General features: G+C 38.6%; 2 protein-coding genes across 2 annotated transcripts in view; both read left to right on the forward strand.

Moving 5' to 3' along the window:
• The first annotated feature begins 7,124 nt into the window (after nt 1-7,124).
• ndp (norrin cystine knot growth factor NDP) lies at nt 7,125-19,228 on the forward strand. The gene is made up of 3 exons (XM_065251861.1): nt 7,125-7,313; nt 11,709-12,060; nt 18,255-19,228. The coding sequence occupies exons 2-3, from the start codon at nt 11,887-11,889 to the stop codon at nt 18,477-18,479; spliced, it is 399 nt and encodes a 132-aa protein (XP_065107933.1). The 5' UTR covers nt 7,125-7,313; nt 11,709-11,886; the 3' UTR covers nt 18,480-19,228.
• Nucleotides 19,229-22,608: 3,380 nt separating this feature from the next.
• Nucleotides 22,609-26,717, forward strand: part of mao (monoamine oxidase) — a 38,933-nt gene continuing 34,824 nt past the window's right edge. The window contains exon 1 of the mRNA XM_065251860.2: nt 22,609-22,720. Within this exon, the coding sequence (XP_065107932.1) occupies nt 22,672-22,720 (49 nt within the window). The 5' untranslated portion in view covers nt 22,609-22,671. The remainder of the gene's footprint in view (nt 22,721-26,717) is intronic.

Genomic DNA, 26,717 nt, shown 5'->3' on the forward strand with positions numbered 1-26,717 from the left:
TGTGCACCTTTCAACTTATACCTTTGAGTTACACCTCAAATTAAACCCATACTGAAATGAGAGCAGTATTTAAACTCGACTCGTGTGCCTCTGGGCCAAGCGTGGTGCGGTTAAAGATTACGCAGTTACGAGCAGCTAAATCAAACCATATTTCATATACGAACAGACAGAGGTTATTATGTGGATTAAGTCATCAATAAAATACGCCGGTATGCCAGGACTGTGGGAGAGAAATTCTCTCAGGATAGTTAACCACCCTAATGTTAAAATTTGTAAGCGCCCCATACATAGTACAAACGCATACAGTATTTCCCAAAGACCTTTATAGACCTATTTTCATGTCTATGAGCAAATTTCCCATGGTATAAAGGAAAGGTAAAATATCCGAAGGTTATAATCTACATCGGCTGTTCTCGGTCTGATCGTTGACGATCTGGCACGTTGTGCCGACTGGCTGATGCTGTATATGAAATGGAAGGTTGAGCACATTTATAATCAGAGCTTTTGCGATCAATGCTTCCAACCTTGGCCAAGACAGAAGAAATGCATTGCATTGTGCCAGCATTATCAAATCTTCATTTCTAGCCTTTATGCTTAATTAAACATTAGCCTCCTGAGAGACAAAAGCTAATACAGGGTACGGCCCAGCCCACGGTTGGATGTGAAATTAGGTCCCAATAGAGGATAATAACATTAGCTTAACTTTGGTTAATTCAATTTATGTCTGCAGCCTCAACACATTCGTGGCATTGGTGTGAAATTAATTTTAATCAAACACAAGGGGGTTGTTTTTTATGGAAAACCATATAAAATCAATATGAGACACTTGTGGCTCAAGTTATACAATCTGCCATGCAAAATAAAGTCAATGTCCTATTCAAAAGGAAAAATGCTAAGGTCACAGATGACCATTTTCAAGGGCACCCATATCCTGATTTTGCTAAGTGAGATATGTCCTCAGGGCAACATATTGTGTTGATCCAAGGACAAAAATTTTTGTAAATAAAATCTAAAACCAACCCAAACCATAAATGAATCCTTAAATCAGAGGAAAATGATGAGTAAAAAACAATATTCTAGAAGCAGCTAATCGTGATTTAAATTTAAAGTGCCCCTTTTTCATTGCTAAAAAAACTTTATTTTGTGTATTTGGTATAATACACCAAATATATGTGTTTGCGTGGTTTATGGTTAAAAAATATATTTTTCAAACACCGTACATTTTTGTAGCTCCAGATTTCACTCTCTTCCTGAAATGCACAGATTTAAAAAGCTCTGTGCCCCTGATTGGCCAGCTAAGATGTACATTGTGATTGGTCTGAATACCTCTGACGTCAACTGGAAATGTGACGCTCCTTACCATGTTTGAAAGATTCGGTTTCTAAGAGGAGTTAAAGGGATAGTTCACCCAAAAATGAAATTAATGTCATTAGTGACTTACCCTCATGTCGTTCCAAACTTGTAAGACCTCCTTTCATCTTCGGAAACACAGTTTAAGATGTTTCAGATTTAGTCTGAGAGCTTGTTGACCCTTCATTGAAAATCTATGTACGGTCCATGTCCAGAAAGGTAATAAAAACATCATCAAAGTAGTCCATGTGACATCAGTGGGTCAGTAAGAATGTGTTGAAGCACCGAAAATACATTTTGGTCCAAAAATAACAAAAATTACGACTTTATTCAGCATTGTCTTCTCTTCCGCGTCTGTTGTGAAGCGCATACGCGAGACTAAAGTGGATGACGTGCTATCTGGTGCGCCCCAGCTGGTTTTTTTTGTTTTGTTTTTGTTTTTTGTGCGCCTGGGCTTCGTTTACAGTCTGAGGGAGACGCACACTGTAAGTTTGAAAAAAAAACTTTGCGAACATGTCTGATGATAACACGTCATTCGCGTCACTGCATTCACGTGACTTTAGTCTTGTGCACGCGTTTCACAACAGAAACAGAAGAGAAGACAATGCTAAATAAAGTCGTAATTTTTGTTACTTTGATGATGTTTTTATTACCTTTCTGGACATGGACAGTATATCGTACGTAGATTTTTAATGACGGGTCAATACGCTCTCGGACTAAATATAAAACATCTTAAACTGTATTACGAAGATAAACGGAGGTCTTATGAGTTTGGAACGACATAAGGGTGAGTCATTAATGACATTATTTTCATTTTTGGGTGAACTATCCCTTTAACCTACACGCTGTAAGTCCAAAGCGGGAGGAATTATGATAATGTCGGTCTTGTCTCACCAATCCCAGGAAGTAAACTGTTGCCTACAATCCGTGTGTTTGTTGTAGTCCAAGAAAAGAGATTTACATTGGAGACAATAACTCGCGTCATCTTTACTTGTTGTACCTCTTGCATATTGTTAGCATGTACTAATACACACCTACACACCAAAGGAAATGTAAAAACGTGAATCGGACAATAGGTGCCCTTTAAACTTGAAACAAACCGTAAACTTATTTCTGGGAATGGATTGGTTGATAAAAATGTTGCCCTGAGGACATCAACCACTTGGCTGATGACACCCTACTGTCTTTTAGACTTTATGACACATATACTATACATGGTGCACATCAAGAATGCCATTTGGGACCGTGCCAAACTTTTCATTACCAGTTGACTGTATTCACAAACCTCTGTTCAACATTTTTATATTTCCTGACTCTTGTTTAATTGATGTTTATTTAATCTCTAGAGTCTTTTACAGTTTCCCTCAGGAAAAGGTAATAAAAATCTCTGGGGGCTAAAGATCTCCAATTAATTTTTTAGAGGTCCATTGGATGTTGTTGAACACTAGTGTAACTGTCAAAGCCATGGTGATGTATTGCTGTAGTTATTGGCAGACATAAATTAGCCGAAGTGACTTGCAGTACACTTGCGATACGGGTAGATTGGTGATAAGAACACAGCAACTGAACACTCTGGGGTTTTGAACAAATAACCTTAGGGGATTCAAATACTTTCAATGACAGTCTGTCTCATCAGTTACATTACTTACAGAATGAATCACAACTGTGCCCCTGGAATGTGTTAGGGAAAATTTAAATGGGTAAAAAATAATGACTGTTTTAACCTCCTAAGCCCCAAGCTTTGGTTTGGCTTGCATTTTAGATTTCTTCCAGCCATTTGGGGTTGGGAAGAACCAATAAATGTAATAACCAAATATTTTTCTTTGAACATGAAGCAGTGTAATTGTCCATGTTTGTGTACAACAGGTTCCAGTTACACAGAATTAAGTATTATGGTACAGACAACAAAAAATTTGATGTCCACGTATGTGGACACACCAGGGGTCTCATTTATATAACTGTGCGTAGGATCTTGATCCAGATCCAGTCTTGCGGGAGGTTTTTCTCCTAGGGTTTTTTTCAACCCTGAGGAGTCAGCCAACATTGGCTTAACTTAGCACCCTCTTCTATATGTTATATCATCAACACGCTCGCTTTTAAAGCTTATTCATAGCCACTGTATTTTAGATATTTTTATAGATCACAACCTTTGCGTGGGAATTGGCGTACGCACGTTTCCAGCCTCGCTTTGTGCGTTCGCAGTTTATAAATGAGACCCCAGGTCTTAGAAGGTTAAACCGGTTTTCCGAACCTACACTCGCGAAATCTGAAGGGCGATTTATAGTCGTGCGTAGGTGCGTAGGCTATCCGTAGCCTGTGCGTAGCTCTGCGTAGCCTGATGCGCACCTCACAAAATTCCTAACAGCGCGTCGGCTCTACGCGGACCGCAAGCTCTGTGATTGGTCCACCAGAACCCCTCCCGTCAGGTAAAAAAAACTGCGTCATAGGTATTTCCGGTTGAGACGGTGAAAACAAAGATGAGCCAAGTTGAGGAGTGATTTAACTCAAACTGCAACATAAGTCGCTTTTTATTTACTTCCATCATTGCTGGTCTTCTCAAATTATACACAACAAGTTGCTATTTCTTCTTCGTTTGTGGGTTAACTTGCTTAGCTTCTTCTTCTCTGACGACTTCTGCTGCTACTGTGGTTACACGCGTGATTACTGCCAACCAGCGGTTTCGCGTGTGTTTGCACGTCGACGCGGACGGCGACGCACAAGTATAAATGAACACCGACGCGGAACCTACGCCGTAGCTGCTACGCCGTAGGACCTACGCACGACTATAAATCGCCCTTGACTTTGAAATGTAAGAATTGTAAATAAATGACTCATTTATATAATTGAACCACTCATTTAATTCTTCACAGTCTGGATCTTGCTGTGATCCACTCTTATTTTCGTGCAAAAACAGTTCTTTTAGATGATATGTTTTTTTAAAACCTGAAGGCTAAGCCTGGTACAGTGATCAATGTAAGGTTGTCCTTGGCAGGTATTGTCTAAAAGCTGTTCTACAGGTTGTAATTTAGGACTATGGAACAGTTTTGCATCCCCCGGGGAACTCATTTTTGAAATACGGTGAGATTGCATGTTTTTCTTTTTAAATATAAATCACCCAATATTATGAGAACTTATTGTCATGTTGTATTGCAGAATATCAAATGCTTGGCTCAAACGTTTTGGCTTGCATAGTTTTCGAAAGGGAGACATGAATCCGAATGAATACTGTCAGGGCTGTACTACAGTACCAACATGATGTTGTGAAGAACACAAATGGGCTTTTTCTTTCCCCCCAAACTGTCCTCCTAGAGGTTTTAGCTCTTCTAGAAAGACTCCATACTGTATAAACATCAATAAAAAATGTTACTGAAACGAACAGAGGATTAAAAAGACACAGCTGAATGGCCAAATTTAGGCAGTTAATCCCAACATATACAATACCTGTGCCCACATCAAATGGTAAAACGTTTGTAGCTGAATAAATAGTTGAGCTCTGAAAGACTACAGATGCTCCCAGATACAATAAAAGCATCTAGGCCAAGCTTTTGGAGGAAATCTCTGCTAAGGCCATTTTGCTCTGGCTTACATACCAAGTGAACTCCAGTCCTATTTTATCTCTCGCTTTCATTAAGGATTCAGAGAAATGTTTTATTTTTACTCTATGCGTGTGTGCAATATCCGTCTGAACATGTACACCTCACAAAAATACCCTGTTAGTGGTCATGTAATACAACCCTGTTGTCATGATTAGACCACTTTGGATTAGCATTGTGTTAATGTGCTTTAATTCAGATTCTGAAGTGGTGAGGTGCAGCGGGTTGTTGTTAATGATGCCGCTGTCAAAGGGTCAAGACATAGAAGGTGAGAACATTTGGGAGCTCACCCTAAAGTCTTGCAGATTGTTATGTTGAATAAACACTTGACCCCCAAAGCTTTGTAGCAGGGCCACTGCAACCTAAATTTGTATGCCAGTTTGTGCACAGCACAGTGTTGGGTTAGTCTCTTTTTGACCCAATAAGTGTGGCTTATTCAGTATTTGCTCTTTAGCTATTTGTTTACTGTTAAACATGAGAATCTTTACATTAAGTCGTTCTTTAAAATGATTAACTATTGTGCATTGTTCCAATTCACTACCCTTTTATGTTGCTCTGTTTTTGCACAGGCTTACTAAAGGGTTAATGGTGCCACATCGTGATCAACAGTAAAAATGACAAATTTTACTCTTTGCAAAAGGAAAAACCACAAAGAATCAAAAATGCATGATAATAAGGTGTCATGGCTCTGCAATCAAAAATTTTTTTTATAATGGAAGTCAATGGGGCAAAAATGGCCACAAACAATAAATAAGGGAGAAAAAATTTAAATCTGATGCTGCACAAAAACTAAAAATGCATCAATGTTTTTTTCTAATCTTTTACATGCCCAAGACAAAAAGGTAAAAGAAAATCCCGTCCACAATCACTTTTGATATTGAAAATCTGTCATTTTGTGTGTTTTTCCCAAATCAATGATACCACTTATAAACTTGACAATTAAAGAGTTAAAATCATGGATTTTTTTTGTAAACATTTGGTAGTTTTGATCAGTAGATTTATGCAAAAAATTGGGAAAAATTTAATCTAATTCATTTTTACAGAAGTTTAATTTAGTGGCCATATTTGGCCACTAACAACACGAAATGTTAGTAAATTTGCCCACGGTATATTGTTGAGTTTTTTTTATTTCAAAGCATTTTCTTAAAATATGTGTAAATATAAGATTTGTCACCAAAAATCATTCCATTTGCTGAAACACAGAGAAAGTTGTGGCCAAATTAAGACTAAAAAAACAAAAATGGCCCCAACAACACATAAGGTTTAACACGTTTCACTTTTTCTGATGCACCGTTGAACTGCTGAATGCAAAGTTGGTAAGCTCTTATTATCAAATTTTCTAGTATAAACCCTTAGTTCCCATTTGGATGAGGTCCATGTTTCAGTTAGCCTTTTCTTCCTCTAGTGCCAATATTTGGGGTAATTTAATTTGAACCTTCTTCCCGACCATAATGTTAAAATGACTTGTGTGGAAAACATTTTTGGCTACAGAAATACAAACATTGAGAAAAACTTCTATGCTGGATGCTCTCCATGTCAAAGATGTGAAATAGTAATTATGCATTCATTGGGAACTCGTAATTACACATCTGTTTTTTATCGGGTTCTCATTTCTAGTTTCATATTCCAAACACTACAAATACAGTTCTTATTGCATGCTTTAAGATGTTCAAAACACATTCTTGTGTATAAAGATAACATTTAATACATCTATTGATCCCTTTTTTTTTTTTTTAATGATAAATTATTGTTTTCTCCATGCTTTATCTGTACTTCGAAATAGCTTCCAGCTGAATTGAGTTACACCTCCCAAATCCTGTTGTTTAGTCCCAAGCGTAACACGAAGACAGCAAAGCAACCCAACTGTTTTTCTTAAAAAACGAACTCCGCTAACAGTTTTATAACCTGCACCTTGTAAAAGACTTTTGCTCAGTCCCCTGATTTTTGCTGGAATCCCCATTTGTTTGCGAGAGCGTGTCAGTGTGGCAGCTGGGGGTGAGTATGTGTTTGTGTATATCTAAGGTGATATATGACTGGTGTGTCACGTTCCACATCTGACAACCATCCCGAGATGTACATCATCCATCCTTACTCTTTTCCATGTGATTCCTCAATAAAAGAGGGTGTGAATTTAAATGCAAAGGGAGGAGGGAAGCTGAGAGGGAGGGGGAAGAGTCAGCGCTCGCACACATTCGGCATGCATGAGAGAGAGCGTGAGTAAAACAGAACCGGAGAGAAAGGAGAGAACAAGTGAATGAGGGCGAGAGAAAGAGATCTACAGGCAATTGTTGCTAAAGAAATTTCATTTCTGTATGAGAGGAGGCAGCTGCAGGCATAGGATATTGCGGGTTCAAAGGCATCTGGCTTAAGGTAAGACCACCAGTGTTGTAAAGGTGACTCGGGTCATCAGAGTTACATGTATCGGCTGCAAGGTTAATTGCGGTACATTACTGTTAAGGCATTCACAGTATTGTCTTGTTCCAGCAGTGCGTGCATTACAAAACAAGATTTTGTTACTAAATATAGTGCTGTTGAAATATTAATGTGCTTTGTGTAAATGGACTCATCTAACAAATGTTCTTTTTCTACAATGTATTGTTTACGGCAAGCAAGCAAAATACGGCAACTGATCATAGTCCTAAATTGAACAGCAAAAAATGTGTTTAAACTGATCTCATTTTAGAGAGGGACTGTGCTTATTAATACGCATAAGAAGATTACAGTGATTTCAAGCGAGCCATAACAGAAGAAAGATTTTATGAGCAGAAGCTCAAGACAGATATAATAAATGCAGCGAGACAATAGGCTGACTCAGTTGCTAAGGTAAGCCATCAGCTCCTTAATGTTTTGCAATTTCATGTTTAAGGTTATAAGGCATCAACGCCAGATGAGAAATAATACATCGATAAGATGCGTAAGAGACTTAACACACTTCCCCCCAGATGCGAGATGTTTAAGTAGACAACACCATCCACCATTGTGTAATTATTAAAGCTCCTTTATAATCAGTATTGTATACTGTAACGCTTTTATGACTTTATAAGCTCTTCAACTGTGCAGTAATAGCGTGCACAGCTTTAAAACCTATGAGTGGTATATTCAGAAGATGACGACAGCCATCAATTTGCACGTCAAATTAAAGTAGAAGGTTAACAGGACACAACATAACATGGCCTCTAATTAATTTAACTCCAAACCCCTGTACGGCTTTGCTATGCACACACCCTTTCATCCTTTTGCGTTCAGACGAGACCGGCGCTTTTTTAAGAAGCTAAATGTAAAGCTAACATTGGTTTAACATTGGCTCACATGGTGCTGTGCTATTGGTAACAAGTTAGAGTTAAACCCACTGTGTTTGTCTTATCTTTATCACAGAGGGATATATTTAGTGTGGGGTTTAGCTGTGGCGCAAAGGAGACGCGGGTTACTGGCGTCGGCGTGCGGTGGCAGTGCCCCTGGTATGCTGCTTGGGTTGCAGATGGGCAACGGAGGAGGGCTGCGGGGTGATCCCAACAGGAATCTGCCCTTTGGTTTATTAAAAGCCAGTGAAACAATAGGGTGCTAAACAAGCAGAAAACACTGACGTAACCCGTGCACAGGAGGAGGGGGTTCGAGCATGCCAATGTGACTGTGAAGACGATTCTGCTTATTGGCAAATAGAATGACAGATATGGGGCGACCGTGGGTCCGAACCATTCGACAACTGTGGACTCAGCTGCTGTTGGTCTCTGACCGGTGCCCTTCTGAAGTTTTTATATGTTTGTTAGAGTACTTGAGCAATTTATTAAATTAATTTATGGAAAACCCTGCTGAAAAGACCAAGTCAGAACCACATGAATTTCCATGCTGGTTTATGCGTATTACACCTTGTCAAGCAAAGTGTTGGCATTTCATTAAAACATGGTAAAGATGATCAACCAAGGGTGCATTTCCCAAAAGCAACTCGGTCGCAAGTTACCAATAGAGTTCAATGGTAACAACAACCATAGTTAGTGATGCTATTGGGAAACATACCCCAGCATGGTTTTTAAAGCTAGTTTTTTGACCTGGTTATAAAGACCATCATGTTCGAATGTTTTTAGCAAGGAAAATTAATAGATTCACCTCACTTCGAAATGCTTGTAACACTATTTGTACAACCAACAAATATGGTTTACACAGTATCTTCCTGGTTCAGATAAGTTTCTTCTGCCAGCACAGTTTGGTTGGAAGGCATTAGGTGACTTTGACATGTATTGCCAAAAAATTGAGCTAGAAATGTAAGTAAGACGTTTCCATTGTCTTAACCCATAGCCCAAACCATTTCGTTCCCTAAGGTGCATTTTAGTCTAAAATTCTCCTTATAATGACAAAGTCTGTGCTTTAGCTTAAGCAGAAAGAACAACAAACACTAGTATAGGACATAGATATTTACATCAAGATCCTAACTATTATCCCCTGAGTCTGCAAAAAAATTATGCTGCTCCAAATTTAAAACCTCAAAGTGTTCCCAAATCAAATGGTTTGTATTAATGTTAACACAGGGCCCCCATTAAGGTAAGAAGTACCACTGATCTAAATAGTGTGCAACACTTCCTGCCATACGGCCCCTAACCTGTGGCTGCTTTTGTATGTCAGGAATTTCACAGTGCTAATAGCGCAGACGATGAGGCCCCTCTCGAACCCTGCCACAGCCCGAGAGGATCAGCCATGATCAAAAGATCCACAACCACCAGGGCCGCGCCTAGGGACAGTTCGTTCCAGGGGTCGCTCCGTAAGTGGCATTACCCACCACAGGACTCCTGGTTAAAGCACAGGCCCTAGGCAACTAGTCTGGGCCTGGGAGTTCTGTGTAAGGGATTTCTGGAAAGTCTCACACACTCCTGGCTCTTGCCTTCCTTTTAAATTTGTTTATTGTTATTTTTCTTCTCGTGGGAGCAAATTTGGCAGTTAGTAAAAATGAAAAATACCTTTCTTTCGCATCTCTAATGCAGTTTTACGGTAATTCATTGTGTCAGTCCGCCTTGTTTGTGACATTAAGAGTCATTTGGTTTCAAACACCTCTAAAAATGTTACTTCCGAGAAAACATTTATTTGGAGGGGGGGTTTGGCCCGGTCTCTTGCTGTGTTACAAAGGCTAATTAAAGGAAACGTTTGTGTTCAGCATTGCATTAGATTGGCTCAAACAGACTCTGACCCAAAAGCAACAACGTCAAAGCAAATTTCCCTGGTCTACGTACTCAAAATTTCAATCAGATAAAGAGGAGCGAGGAGGGGGAAACATTTCTGATGGTTAGGTCAAAGGGCAGAGGTGGTGGACACATGGGTTGTCTAAGATGGACTGCTGTCGTTTGTAGACACGCTTGAGTTTATAAATGGTTGAAGCAGGTGTGGATGCCATGGTTTTAAGCCTTACCTTATAGCGTTTCTACAGAATTGAGTTCTGGGGAGCAGTACGACCTAAATTTTTCCTAACCGCAGCCTTGGAAGCCCCCAACAAATGAAGCCGACATGCATGGTTGCACCATGAGGTCACACTCTCATTGTTTATGAACTAAATTGGATCTGCAGTTACCTATTGAGTGAGGAGTGTCTACCTCTGATTGTTAAGCCTCATTACGAGGTCTTCAAATCAGCACGGCAGACATTCTCTACTAGGTTCGAATGTCAACATTCATGCCATAGCACGACGATGATAATGATGGCAGCTGGTATGCCTGATATGTTGATATTTAATAAACGATGAAACGAGTGTGTCCTGTATCCGAAGGGTCCGAGTTAAGAACCGACGGTGATGTCTGCTTGAGTAAACCTTGCAACATATGTGGTGTTCTAGTGCAGTTAAACATTTCAGGGAATATTTATTTAAACAGGCAAATTGATACTTAAATTTTGTACGCGTGGAATGCTAAAGTTAAATGTTTCCCTGCAGTAAGAAAAACACAAAGCGAAGGTTTTAGATTAGCCTGATGTGTTTGCAATTTTTGATATTCGGACAGAAATGAATTTTGGCTTAATGCAGGCATTGTTTTAGTGAACAATAATTTCCGCTCTGTGAATCAGTCTGATCCAGAGTCTGTTACCCTAAGGGTTTTGCTACTCTTTTCCCCCTCATTACACCAAACCTTTTAGCGGTTGTGGCTCATTGATTTTAACTGCTACACATGAAACATTTTACATCATTGTCGTGAGGACAGTACCGTACTAAGCCTATAAAATATACTTATATACTCTATATGCACCCAAAGTGTACATATACAGTTGGTATATATATACAAATTTTAGTTGGCAGTTGTCTTCCTGTCATGAGAGAACTTGCTCCGAGACCAATTTCTTATGAAAAATTCATTTCTGGGGAAATTTGCTCCAGGCTGTTCATTAACATATTCAGTTTCTCTGCTGTGTAATAAAGACACGGTGTTGGGATTTTTAGAATAACAGCACTGTGGCCTGCCAGAAGTCCTCATACATCACAGCCCACTTGTTTCTGGTTCGAGACAAGGCAGCAATCACCTAAACCAACTGGCAAAGACACAGTAGACGTCTGTATCGGGTCATCTGTCATCGATGGGTTCTCCCGGAGACAAACTCCCCTTCTCTCTTTTCACCTTGACTCACCTGACCAGTTGCTCGGTTGAAGACTTAAACAGCAGTGGTCTTTTCACCATGATCTGGGCATCATAGGCAAAATATCACTTGATATCATGCTCTCATGTGGCTTGCTATGGAAGGACTATTCTTTGCTTTGCGTCCCAAGCTAACCGTTGCTTCATTCTCTACCCACAGATAGATCCAGTCCTGCAGAACCCAAGGGGATGGCTGATTTTAAGGAGAAAGCTTACTGCATGTTTCGGTTCACTTGTGTGGCATCACAACATCAGTGGAAACCTCTTCATTGTCTTCTGTAGGAGACGATTCACCATTCTGTATTCCTCTGGAGGTTTGTACGTTAACACCAGTGGGTATGAGTCAGTCTGGGATCCTACTTCTTCTGGTCACATATCCTCTACTGAGTATCCTGCATGGTGTCACCTGTAAGGCAGAGAGTGGACACTTGGGGGACAACAATCCGGACAGGTGTATGAGACACCATTTTGTGGAGACCATCACACATCCCATCTACAAGTGCAATGCAAAGGTAAGAACCTTCAAATTATTTTACATTTCCTTTGTCGATCCAGAATGGCCAGCACTTTTAAAATCATGCATGGGTTTGTAGCATAGAATTTAGCTATATTGTTCAGGACACTTATCCAAAAGGTTTTGTGGTTCAATTTCCAACACAGTCTTTCTTATTAGCATCGAACCGAGAGGCACACTGTGCACATACACATAATACAAGCGAAACTGAGCTCCCATGTTGCTCATTAAATAACAAAAATTGCCAGGAAGGTCAGACCCTCTTGAAAGACTATACATTCTCTACACCCACAACGTTCTTGCTAACAAGATGTTTGAAAAACAAGTCTCCAGACACATTGAGAGGTTTTAAATTTAAATACTGAACCCGAGGGTCCCTCATAATTAGAACCCATGGCTGAAAATCTTGTTTTCATTTACTGAACCAGATAGCATGGCTGACTTGTCTAGTGACCTCTACCCTCAGCTACTCTGACACCTTGGCAAAGCACACTGCAAACAACCTGTCTGTGAGGCCTAGGACCCTGCCAGAAATAAGCACTCATGGGGTACATAAAATGTCTGGGAGGTGGCGCAGTTCCAAGACTCCACACAGTGCTGTGGATGAGTCATTTTTCTGATTATCAAAACAATAATGCAGCTTAGATTTATGCCCTCAAAATAAAGCAATTGATAATAAACACTATGGGAAACAATCCAGGCTCTGATTCAGCTTTAACCTTGAAAGAACAGCCTCTCCGTATCTTTATTTCAGATGTCAACTGGAGTTTCTCACACTCTCACAAGCCCAGCTGGGCTGTGTCAGCAAATATCTAGCTTACATTTAAAATGAAGATTAGTAGGCATCATCCATTGATCAAGCTAAAAAAAACTTTATTGTGCATTTGGTAGATTATTTTATCTAAGGTGGATTCAAGGTATGTTTTCTCAGTATGTGTGTTCCCCAGGAATCAAACTCACAACCTTTTGCGCTGCTAATACAATTTTCTACCAAAATGTGTTTCATATGCTGGAATTTTCATTACAACAACCATAATAAAATAAATGCAACTGTTAAAGACACAAGAGATAATTTGTCAGTAACACAGGGATCCAAACAAAACAGCTGAATCTGGATGACCATGAATCCCCAGCTAAAAGTGACTAGGACAGTTCCCGCTAGAAATAAATCTAACATACTGTATCTCTCATTTGGCTGATACATGACAAACCAAATGGGATTTACGCATTGAAAGTCATTAGACAAGTATCAGTATATAGCCATAATAATTTGTAGCATGCATTTAACCCAACAGTCAAGCACTTTATGGACAGGTCTCTGCATCCATAGATCAATTGTCTAAAAGCAGCAGAGACTTTGGATTAAGCCTGACTTATTCACCCCTATAAAGAAGCCTATTACACATTGCATTAGTTATGGGGAAGGCTGTTGCTTCCATGTAAATTGCAGCGGTGCTACACAATAGGATCCACCTGCGCGATCACTCTTAGATAAATATAGAGGGGAAGAGGAGCTTACATCTGCTGCCCAGCTTTTGTCACCTTGCCATTTTTCCTTGAATTTTCTGTGGGCCACACACCTCACGTAAACCTCACTCTGAAATCCTTCTCATCTATCTTTTGATTGCTTAACATTCATAACTGTATGCCTTTAGTTTCAGGTGACATTGAATTACGACATCAACTCAAAGGAGCATGCGGATGCCATAATCAGTCATTGACGTTGGATTCCTGTCATGGATATCGAGTGCATTTGGCCTCAGACAAAGCTATTGTCCCTATAATAGTGAGGGTGACACTCCAGTAACACTAGGCAGCTGACAGACAACATGACATAGGTGTCCATTTACGGAGTGTCCAGGAATGTGGCGGCCTGTGGTTTGGCCAGCACCTCATATTCCGAATCAGTAGACCAATGAACTGGGTCACGTTTGCATCTATAACTGCAGATGAGGCTGCGCTTTGAACACAGAATCGCATCACTTCATAGCCTTTAATTACAAGGGAAAAGTCACATGAAGGATGAAGCCTTCGAATAAAAGGGAGTTTTTGATGAGTAAATGTCACTTTATCAGTTGGTGAAGCCCAGCGTCCAGTGATGTAGCCAGGTGGATCCCTGACCTCCATAAATTGGCCCTGCAAAGTGCAAAGCCTTTCATCTGTCACACAACAATCCTCACAAAGCAGATGAGGCAAATTTGTGAGATTGAGGTATTTGGGGGAGTCAAGTAGCACAAGCATCTAGGCCTGGGAGAGATCAAGCACACTCTCATCTCTATGCAGGTGCAAGGTCTAAGTGGAAGAGTACAGTACAGAAGCTTTCTTTGTTTAGGACTTTAAGCTTTCAGGGAAAGCTTATCTTAGTCCTGTCCTGACAGAGGGTTCAAATTAGGGATGGCACGAGACTCAGGTAACAACAGAGAACTAAAGACAGTTTAGTTTGTGTACAAGTACAAAGAAAATGTATTGTGGTTAGTATAGTATAGCCAAAATTGCATTGCTGAGTACCGTCTAGGTGAGTTGCCCTGACATAACTGAAAAACAATTTGAAACGCAAACTTTTTTAATTATTAAGAGATTAGTGAAAATAAAGGCCTGTTCTTGAAAACCAAAATCTCTTCAGAAGTGGAGCTAGCTATTACATTTTGTTGAAAGATTACGAGACAACACAGTATAACATGCATTGATAAGTTTTACCAGGAACTTGTTTTAAAGTAAAAACTCTTGACTAGTCTAATCACCTAACAAGGATGTAACAAGGACATGTATAGCATATACTACATTTAAAAATGCTCACTAGCTTAGAAACAACATTAATTTTGTTTGTGTAACATAATGTAGCTTGGCTGAATATGTTTTATTAAAAGGATAGTTCACTAAATCATTACGTTTATGCATTTGGCAGACACTTTTATGCAAAGCGACTTAGGGCGCACTCACACTATCCAAACCAAACCGCACTCTGGCACGTTTGACGCCCAAAGCCTGGTTTGTTTGACTAGTGTGGTCGCTCTGCTGCTAAAGCAATTCTCCACCATTGGAGACAGGGGCAGAAATAGTGGTTGGCTTTTCAGTTTACTCACCCTCAGGCTATGATGTAGGTGACTTCAACAAACATGAAAGAAGAACCTCAGGTCCGTGGAACTAATTCATAAAATGCAAGTTCACTGTACCATCCCTCATGCTGGGTACACACCAAAAGATTTGTTTACATCTTATAAGATTTTCAAAATGTGATAGACCACAAACATGAGGATAAAAAAATCCTAGATTTAACCGTTTTGCTTATATTGTGTGTGGTGTGCCATGATGTGTCAAATACAGCACACCACACACAAACATGTCTTGATTGTGAACACAGGAAATCTCGCAAAATCTCGCAAGACTTCAGAATAAGCACGGCGGACGATATGCAGGAAAAAATTTCAATGATAGTGTTTGGAATGATTTTCACAGAAAACTCAAGTGAAAAAAGAAAAAGGGATTGGGTAAAGTCGTGGAGACAGCGGGAACATGGTCCATCTCTGCTACAGTATTCACATCAACTTAACTTTGTGCTGCGCCACGACTGTTTTCGTTTTTCCATCATCTCGCTTTCTGATTGGATATTGTTTTTCGGTTCACGTGATAATCTCATTAGCAGGGCACGCATTTGTTCTCGGGATTCCCCCCACACATCATGATTTCTGATTGTAAATTTTAAACATGTTTAATATTTACGATTTGCAATAGGGGCGGCTCCGACCAGGTTCGGACACCCTTAACACACCTCACACCAAGCGAAAATCTGATAAGACAATCTGTAGAACCATCAAGATAATCAGGACTAGGGATGTTAACAATTAATCGATCTTCGATTCATTGTCGGTAAGAATTAAATCGATAAAACTTAACGGTTGTAGAAAAGGCAAGCACGTGTGTCCGGCGTCTGCGCAAAGCACATACACAGCTGGTGAAAAAACTAATCAAGCGCGAAGAAGTTAAACTAGCCATGATCACAACGATTCTCGATGCCAAACACACACTTGAGCTGTGTCCCAATTCAGGGGCTGCGACCTTCTAAGGACGTATTTTAAGACCGATTGCGTCACAGCAGCGCGACTTCAGGCTGGTAAGGCCGTCCCAATTCGAAGGATGCTTAGAATGAAGCCTCAAAATGCGTCCTCATTTCTCCGCGCTGTTAAGGATAGAACGAATGGATCCTTAACAGCCGAGGATATCCCAAGATTCATTGCGCACCTGCAACGGCAGCTGGATATTCTAAAATAAACAATTAAAACCTTCATTAAATAAAAGTGTGTATTTATCAAAAAAAGTTTGTCACTGTTTTAGTATTATAAGTTATGTTTTGTGTTAATATTATTATTTTTATGATGCATATATTTCTAAGGTTGATTAATTTAATTTAATATACTGTTGAATAGTTTAATCTACATCAACGTGTCATATTTTCTAAACTAAATTAATATTTTTCTGATTTCATATTTATTTTAATAAGTCAGAAACGTTTCCGCTATGTCGTGCTGACAGGCGCAGCAGGTGACGCCAATTATGGGTCGTCCGAAGGTTAGACCGTCTCATTTCAGTTCTCTTCGCGGATTTCTGAGGCTGCCACCTTGAAAGACCGAGTGCTCATATTTAAGGTCGCATGCTTAGAAGGTCGCAGCCCCTGAATTGGGACACAGCTTTGGGCTTTTTAACCTCATTCGAGACGAGGCTGGGTGCTAACGCAACAAAATGGCATCCGCAGTGGATCTGAGAGGGTCCGATGCTGAAAATCTAAACACAGTTAGGATACTGAAAGCAAAGACCCTCTTCAGGGAAGCCTGCAAGATTAGCATAGCAACGCTGCTAACGCTGCTTTACACAGGGAAGGAGACCAGAAGCCGTTTTTAATAAACAGATTAAAATGTAAAACTTAAATTCTGGCGAGAAACTGTTAAATCTAAACCGTAACTGACTGTAGTTACACTCTGAACGCCCGCAACATATCATTGATCACCATTATTGACTGGCTGAGGCGCTAGACGCTAAACACTATTGCGGGTTTTCTAATAGAAGGTTGAAATCTTCATAATATAAGCATCTTTGCTGAAAGTACGCCGCAGGTCTAAAACTGAGGTGACGACTGGAAAAGTGTCCTTTGTGTGCTTCTTGGACATAATTACAACAAGCGGTGTATCAATGACTTGAAAAGCGAGGTGAACAACTAAAAAAAGAACACTTGATGAGAAACTTTTATTTTGTCATGGACGCACAGACTTTTATCCGACTGTGCAGAGTGCCCGTTATGAGGCGGAGTCTAGCCTATTAGTCATTATATTTCATTACAAGATTAAATTTATGATTTTTATCAAAACACCAACTACATTGACTCATTTTACAATCCCACTAGCATTATTTAGACAAAATAAAATATTTTAATTTGCTTGAGGAAGCTGGCGTTTTTACCCACACTTTTATGTCATTGGCTATATGCCACTGCTGTAATGGCTTATTGCACTATTACTGTTAACGATTATTCGATTGATTGATCGTTAATTTAAATGATCATTGAATATGGGAAAATGCATAATTTGACATCCCTAATCGGGACACAGCAAGGATTGCCGGAAGGGGGGAAATCGGCCCAAAATCAGAACGGTTAGCCTATATTTTGGTGTGTACCAAGACATCGCGAGTCACAAAAACAGGCAACACAAAAGCTTGCACCTTTAGTAAAAACCATTACGCCATTCAGGCAAATTGTGTTCTGGACCATTTGCCTGATGCGGTAATAATGTTGTAAATAACTGTGAGTTTCTTACTTCGCTTCTTAAGACTTAAAATAATTTTGTGTTGCACGTATCTGCTTTTCTTTTTTACTTTCAACAAAAAGAGCGCAGTTTCAACTAAAATCTATACTGTTCAACTTAAAAAATGACACCTACAAGGATCCTAAGAGGTTTATTGTTGGGCTGTAGGCTTATGGTTTCCAATTTCATTTTTAAAAATGAACATTGGTCTGAGGCCAAATAACAGCAAGTTCTCATAAAATCATTTTAAATAAGATCTCCATGTTTACGACATCATGGTCCTGAACATAAGGTTCTGCTATCTGTCAGCTATTTTGTCTTTGAAGTAACTTGTTAATTAAACAAGTGGACAATATTTTGTTGGACTATGGACCTGATTTATGTTTTTCCTCCACAGATGGTTCTCCTGGCTCGATGTGAGGGTCACTGCAGTCACACGTCCCGCTCGGATCCACTAATATCTTTCAGCTCTGTCCTGAAGCAGCCTTTTAAAAGCACGTGTTTCTGCTGCCGTCCACACACCTCCAAACTGAAGGCGGTACGCTTGCGCTGCTCGGGCGGCACGCGGATAACGGCCACTTACCGTTACATCCTCGCGTGCAGCTGCGAAGAGTGCAGCTGAATACATTTAGCGTGGACAAAGACCCTCTGGATAAAAGTTAATAAAAAAATAGATGCAGGTACATTTTATTGCTGAAGATGATAAGCAACGCATGTTACGATTCATTAGCGCTGCCGAAGACTTCAAGAAGAATCACATCCCGTGTTTGTTTGGATTTCCAGATGGTCGCGCGACAGTTGCACCTGCGCATGCGCTCAGCCAGTCAAATAACTTTCATTGCATTCCATTGTTTTTATCACTGCATGTGTAAAATAGCGGATGCCGACAACAACACCATAAATCGTGATTGAAATGCGAGCTATTATATAATATCTGACTAAACTTGATAAACAGACCGCAACAGATAAAGTTGCATTTATAAATAGACATAAGGCAACTGAATGCCAGTGGTGGACTATATGTTTGCTAATTATTTGTGTGTAGAGTAGAAATCGTGGTCTTTAAAAGCATTCTTGTAAAATTCAAATAATTTTAAACTATATGGAAACCTTTTACAAGTGTATTTAACCGCTGGGTTAACATAGATCTATGATGTGGAAAATGTCAGTGTTAAAGTCTGTTTAAGTCTTTTAATGGCTTAGAAATATACTAGCAACGAGCTGTCAAGCTAATCATGTACAGTTATGATAACTATGTTTTCATTGTGTAATTGTACAGTACAGTGAATGATAAATCTTATACATATAGATATGTGCATTGTTCCCCAAATTCCTCTGGTCTGTGGTAATAAATTCACCCTTCACAAATTCCTTTATTTTGCTTTCCTGAAACCCTACCGCAGTGAAATATGACAATTTGCTTGCTAGACATATTTGTACTCCACTGCAATACTGACAGATTTTTGGGTTCCACTCGTGAATGTAATAAACAGCGCCCTTTTGTTTGTTAAAGACTGACTGCCTGCCTTGTGCTAGCTGTCTTGTTACACATATTTTGGCTCCCCAACACAATGTGACTTTCAGACGGCATATAATTAACCTAATGGCTAATTTAACAGCATGACAGACAGTCCACATAATAGCTGTCAGCTGAGTTCTCTGTAATTTTTATGGCTGCCCCAAGACATCTCCCACCGATATAGATGACAGACTGTAAAAATGAGGCACTCAATTAAATGTCACATCACATTGTTCTCAGACCTTCCATTAATTCTTATACAACATTCCAGGTGTTGTACATGTGCGCTTTTATCCCTTCTCAAACAAATGATAATTCAAGTAAAGCCGACAAGTGATTTAAACAAAAACCGGTTGAAGTAAATCACTGGAGGTTTACTAAACTGAACATTTGGCTCATGCATGTCAGTATTTCAATTAATTTTAAAGACATTTAACCATAAAATACACAGAAATGTAAGTTCTTTCTTGCCTGAAATGCTGTAATACAGGTTTGCCTGCCATGATTCAGAACCCTGAATTAAATTCACACATGATTGCAATATCCTTTTGATCTCTCCTATAAGATAACAAAGGGAGCTATACATCAAAAGCAAGCATTAGGGTTCTGCACTCACATTTTATTAGCCTGAACACAATATCAGCCACAGTTTTTCATTACCGATATTAAAATTGTTATTTACTCCAGTGTTTGTATCAATAACGTTATTTCTCGCACAGAACTTCAATACCAAATAGGTCTTTCTGTTATAAATGCTGGGGTTATTTTCAACCCAGCGTTGGGTCAGCAAGTGACAATCCCACCCTTCCGGTGGTAAAAGTGCAGTAACCATTTAATTTTTTGGTGTATTGATTACTATTAGCCAATTAATTACTATTAGCAAAACCATGGTTTAACTATGTTTTTTGAAAACCATGGTTTGTCCCTTGGGTTCATTTGGGTTATTTTGAACCCATGCCAGATAAATATTGGACAGCTCTGCTAAAAAAAACAGCATACCTGCAAGGCCAGCATATGTTGTGTTTTGGTGCTGGTTTGCTGGTGACTACCAGCATAGACCAGCATAATTCCCATGCTGGTTTAGTGCTGGTTTAGCTGATGGTCTTCAGAATACCAGCATCACATGCTTGTCATACCAGCAAGACCAGCATTTGTTGTGACCACCAGCTTAACCAGCACCAAACCAGCATGGGAATTATGTTGGTCTATGCTGGGGTGGGTTTTTTTCAGCAGAACACATGCTGGGTTAAAATGACCCAATGTTGGATTGTTATGCAATATAACCCAGCAGTTGGGTTAAAAATACCCAGCCATTTTAAGAATGTAATTTATGTAATTTATGTCAAAACCTGTAGTTTTTGAAGGGGAAAACAAATGATGGTCTTAAACATTAGCAGTCAGGCTTTATGGAGTACCCTTTCAACTAATGTAGCAATATGGCCCCCTTGTGGCCAATATAGAAAATGGCCTGTTTTTTTAAGAAAAAGTACAATCAAATTTCCCAACATTTGCTTATCTATTAAGGAGATGGATGATTTGAAATAGTGAGATTAATGGCTATCAAGCTTCAAAAATATCAGAAAAGTATATTAAAAGTACTTCATATAATTTGTGAACTATATTCAATTTTTTCAATCAATGCAATATACTCTTATTTAAGTATTTTGATGTTATCTTCTCCTCAGCTGTAGTTTTCGAATATAATTCATGTGTACAAATGTCACCTCTAGAAATGATGCCAGTACGCAAATGTCATTGGTTCTCCGATTGGGGCTGGGTATCGATTCAGATGTTCCGGAGCGATTCGATTTCGATTCATAAACTTTTCGATCGGATCGATTTGATTTTCTGTTCGATTCCTAATCCGATTCTCGGACTGATCTTTATACTCGATTCTCGAGTCAACTCTATAAATATAGCTTTAATACAAATACTTTATTTATAAAAAAAAAACACTGAACATAAGTTTACAAGTGGGTAATTAATAAAAAGAAATTAAGAGCCACCTAATATTGCACTTTTTTATTTTAGGTACACTTGGGTACATTAAAACAGAACCCATCTCTAATTTTCAAATGCATACAATTATGTTAAATACAATAAAATTTTGATTCAAGATGAAAAATGTATGCTGAAAAAAGTCAAAACAGTCGCATTCCTTGATCAAACAGGATCAGGTTATTTACTTTATTATAGTTTTGTGATGGTTTTCATACCCTAATCTAGAACTTGACAACATTTGTTTCAACTCCTTCCCCTGCTACAATGGTACAAATATTTTAGTCAATGATAGATCTGACACCAAAGAAGGACAGGGTGTAGTTTTATTACCCTTATGTATGAGGAACTTTGCTGTTCACTCATATCATAGCTCCCTTATGTCAGCATTTGAATATTAAGCATTTACTTATACATTTGCACATTTTAAGGGGGTTTAGAGATTAATAAAATCCATCCATCAATTATTCGAGGGTCTCTGCATTGTCACAGAGGAATAAAGAATGAAATGTTATAATTTATTTTGTCCCGTTCTAAATACGAAGTATATAGCAACTGTGTCCACTAGATGGCAGCAAATTTGATCAGATACAGTGGTAACTAATGTGTAATCATTAAATAATAAACTAAATACCATTTATTTTGAGTGGACTTGATGGTAACTCACTTAATGCGTCCAGAAAAAAATGTCTTGTAAATATTGATGAGTAGGCTATTTGATAAGCAATCTAAAGAAAATTACTAATCTACCAAACTCAAAAAATGCAACTTTCTGAAAGATGCATGGTGCATTTATTATTTTAAAATTATTATAAAGCAAATGTTAAATAAATATATTACGTCGTCTTCTTGTCACACTCACTTTATTGCCTTTACTAAACTGTAACATAGATTAATTTACACGTACACTTTTTTATTTACATTTTCAATTACAAGTACACAATTTATTAATAATACATTCGCGGAGATTGCTGTGCTCGTGCACGTGTTGATTAAACGATTTGATATTAAACTTATGCTGTACTTTCTTATTATTTATTTATATTATTGTTATAAATTGCCGCACAGTACAAATAAAGGCATTCACAAATGTGTGCTGTTGATCAATTACCATCCATGCACATTGTTCCAACAGCAGTCTATTGAAAAAAGTGTGTGTATTTAACCCTGTGCTCTTCAAACCTGTCATTCCCAATGAAAAGAGAGTCAGGGGGCGGGGCTCGCGCGGCTTTAACACAGATGCGGAGCGGCTCTTGTGCTCTGAGCGCGCGCCCGAGAGAGAAAGAGGAACAGCACCATGACAGCGAACACATACGACGTGATTGTGATTGGCGGAGGCATCTCAGGTTAGTGTGCTCAAAATAGCGTATAAAACTTCGTATAACCCCAATACAATACATTCACTCTTAAATAAACTTTACATCACTAAATTTATATTCGCCACGGAGTGATAGAAGGCGCGCGATTGCCCCGTGCTAAAACGACTGATGAATTTCATAAGAAGCTAATGCGTATTATGTTATTGTTACGTTATGTATAAAAATAATTAATGGTTGCATTTGAATAGGTCTGTGGTAAAGACAGTCTATGGTTAGTTTTTGCGGAGTTGAAATTAATTTGCTCTCGATGATATCTCAGCTGGCTCTTCCACTTCCGTGACATTATTATTTCATATTCATAACACCAGACACCGTTAGTGTAACAGTGCATTACTGGGTCTGTAGTAAATGATGCACAGCCAGTGCATGGACTCTCCATACATCATCTACAATTTCTCATTGATATTTTGCAAGTGTGCTTGTTTTAGTTTTAGTCATTGTTTGTTTTGTGCGTTGAGTTTTTGTGGTACTTGTAATTACACTTCACCAGTAATTTTTTAACCAAAATGATTGTTTACCTCAGCAATACAGCACTGTTGTATTTATAAAGAGTAGCTTATTCTTGCTTATTAGGAGCAACAGGTAAAAGACATGTGGATGGAAGACTCCTTTTGCACAATTCAAGCTTTTTAAACTTGTTATATAGTGACATTTTGATTAGGTTGTCACACTGTTCACACTATAAGGTTAGAAATGCATACTGTTGTTTACTTGTGGTAAACTTGTGTCGGGGTCCATCCCCTTTTTGGCCCCCAAAGAAAATGAATTACATAATACTAACAAAAACAATTATACAGTGTAGTTTTGTTGGTTGCTTGCCTCATTTTTCTTAAGTTTGATTATACCAAATGTATAATAAATGTATAATATTACTGATAAAATAATTAGATAGTAAAATGTATGTTTCATTATTTATAATAATGCCACGGCCCCCAGTTTGAGAACCACTGCTGTGTTGTACAATAATAAGTGGATTCATTCTTCCTTATAAGAGAAGCCAAAGACTTCATATCCAACACTGACTTTTAAAAAGTATTTTAAAGCTCTTTATTTGCAGTGCTGTGTATTCTTTTATATCTATTTTTGAAGTACTATCCACTCTGGACTATTTTAAGGGTTTTTTTTTTGCATTGCATTGCATTGCAAGGCTTCTAAAACAAGGTTAAAGCAGTGGTAGCCTCTTTTCTGAATCATTCCCCCTTGCATGCCATATAGTAAGAAAAAATGTGTATGCGTAATGAATGTTCAAAACCTTTTTATGCACAAAACATATGCTCTACTGCTTGTGCTGAGATTTCTCAGTATGCATCAAATGAACACTTTTCAGATGAGTCTGCCACAAAATTAAATAAATTAAAAATGTAAGGAAACTGAAAGGAGCCAAGTGTTTTTGCAAGTGTAAGTGATACACTCTTAATACAAACACTGTAAAAAATTGGGGTAATTAGCAGTAAAAGCTCATAATCATTGGGGAACCACAATATGGTTCTACAAAGGTGCTATATGGCACTTCAATGGTTCCCCTATGATTACGAGCCAGTGATCCACTTTTAGTGGTAATTAGCATACATTTTTTTACAGTGTAGGATACCAAGAAATGTATTCTAGTGAAATTTTACTTGTTTAACAACACCTAACTAAATTACATTTCCAGTTGTTGCTATTTTATCATAAATATGGGTTACATGACAATTCAAATTTGACAGATGTAGTAATTTATACTATTCATACTGTACCCACAAATTCTATAAAAAACGGTCATTAAGGTCAATATGTAGGAACTGTACTTCATGCAGTTTAGTATGTACTGTCACAGTATGCAATTTCAGACACAAGGGATGGACTCTTGGTTAAAAAACCTTTTCTCAGATACTTTGCTATCTTAATCGTGCATGAGGCCCAGTGGAGATGCACGTTATGTAACCCATGCTTCCATAGAAAGGTGATTTTATCAAGATTCTGTATCGTGCAGTGTAAGACTTATTGTCCTTTCAGTTTAAAAACATACTGTAGTTTTCCTTGACAGGAAATTCCATTCCTGACCCTGTCATGTAAACTAACTTGTAGTTCCCACACTTTATTTACATTAGTATATACAGTACAGACTTGAAAAAAGTAAAAAAAATGCTAAGAGGGAGGGAGTAACACATCAAATGAAATATTGCTTGTGCAAGAGAGTTCTTGGAAACAGTACAGGCTAGAAAACAGGGTCAAAATATCCTGATAATAAACTCTAGGATAAAATCTCTCTTCACACACAACAGATAGTGTTTGTCAGATAATGTTTTATGTTGTTAATTATATGGGTATTATTAAAAGGTCTGTATCTGGCAAAGCTTTAAACGTTGCAAAGTAGTTTAATAGCCCAACTTAACTCAATAACCTGATCTAGCTCTTAAAAAACACAGGACTGAATTGGTGTGATTTGAGGTTATATAAAACCAAAAGCTGATGGGTGAAATCTGTCACTGTTATATAACAAGGGTGCACATGATTGGCCATGGACCCAGTGTCACCCAATCCACAGCTATAAAAGCATTTATCAACACAAGAGCTTCCTGCCAAGGTTCTGCAAGAGTCCTTCCTGAACAGCTTTCACCTTTGAGTCTGTAAACAGCTTTAACCTTTGAGTCTGTGAAAGCTCAGTAACTTCTGAATGTACTCTATGCAATACTGTCACTTATTGTAAGGTGTTAAAAATTCAACAAAGTCATACTTCAAGTTTTATTTTTATTATGTGGTTGAGATTGCGGATGTTTCCTCTTCTCGTCTCCCACTTTAAAGCCTTTTTACGTGTATTCGAATGTACGTGTACAGTCGAACGCACAGCCTTGCAAAGTATAGTTTATTGGACACGTACGTGTACACAGACGCTTGCAGCATGTGCATTGCGACAGAATGTAATGCATCTTCTATGTTCTCCTGTAGGTGCATACGTGACCTACGTGTCCAATGTACGCAGGGTTTCAAAAATAGGGCGGTGCTTCTTCTGATAATTAAAATTGCTTCATGTGCACTGTACACAAACACTTGAATACACTAGAAAGAAAAATGAACCATACTTTAGTCTTAAGTTAAAACCTGATAATTTCCTTACAAGAATTAAGGGGCTGTTTATATGGCAACGGAAATGTTTTTATGTGGTTTGGTTGTTCGTTTACAAGACAACACTGTTTTGAGGTCCTGAAAACGCAGATTTTGGAAGGTAGTTTCTAGTGTACGTTTTTTCTAGGGCTCTTTTAAATGTAAGTGTAAGTGTGTATTAGTACATGTTAACGATATGCAAAAGCTACATACCCCAAATTAAACGATGATGCAAGTTATCGTCTTCAACGTAAATCTCTTTTCTTGGAATACAATAAAACATATGGATTGTAGGCAACAGTTTACATTCTAGGATTGGTGAATTTAGACAAGACCGACATTATCATAATTCCTTCCGTGTCGGACTTCGGAATTAATTCCTGTTGGCATTGCATTGTGCGCGAATCTTTCAAACATGGTAAGGAGCGTCACATTTCCGCCTGACGCCAGAGGTATTCAGGCCAATTACAACGTACAAATTAGCTGGCCAATCAGGGACACAGTGCTTTTCAAATCATAAATCACTGCGTTTCAGAAAGAGAGTGAAATCTGGTGTCCTTTATGTGGAAAAAAATTTGTTTTTTTGAAATATAAACCACGCAAACACATTCCATTATACCAAATACACAAAATAACATAGTTTTTTAGCCATAAAATAGGTGCGTATCTGCATATCCGTAATCCAAGTACTATTTGCAAGGTGCCCTAGAAGGCAGAACTTTGGCAGAGGTGGTAAACAGTGACAACTCACAACTGATGACTCATTTTTATGTGCTAGGGGATCCGAGAACTCAAGACACAAGTGTATTTGTGTCTTATGTCAGGTGCCTCAGGGGCCATGTTTGACATATACAGTAGAGGAGGCAGCTACTGTCATTCA

Source organism: Paramisgurnus dabryanus, chromosome 15, assembly GCF_030506205.2.
Source record: "Paramisgurnus dabryanus chromosome 15, PD_genome_1.1, whole genome shotgun sequence".
NCBI lineage: Eukaryota > Metazoa > Chordata > Actinopteri > Cypriniformes > Cobitidae > Paramisgurnus > Paramisgurnus dabryanus.

Coding starts and splice junctions, on each gene's coding strand:
- ndp (XM_065251861.1), top strand. CDS start 11,887: ATGAGTCAGTCTGGGATCCTACTTCTTCTGGTCACATATCCTCTACTG. Junction 12,061..18,254: donor TCTACAAGTGCAATGCAAAG/GTAAGAACCTTC, acceptor TTTCCTCCACAG/ATGGTTCTCCTGGCTCGATG.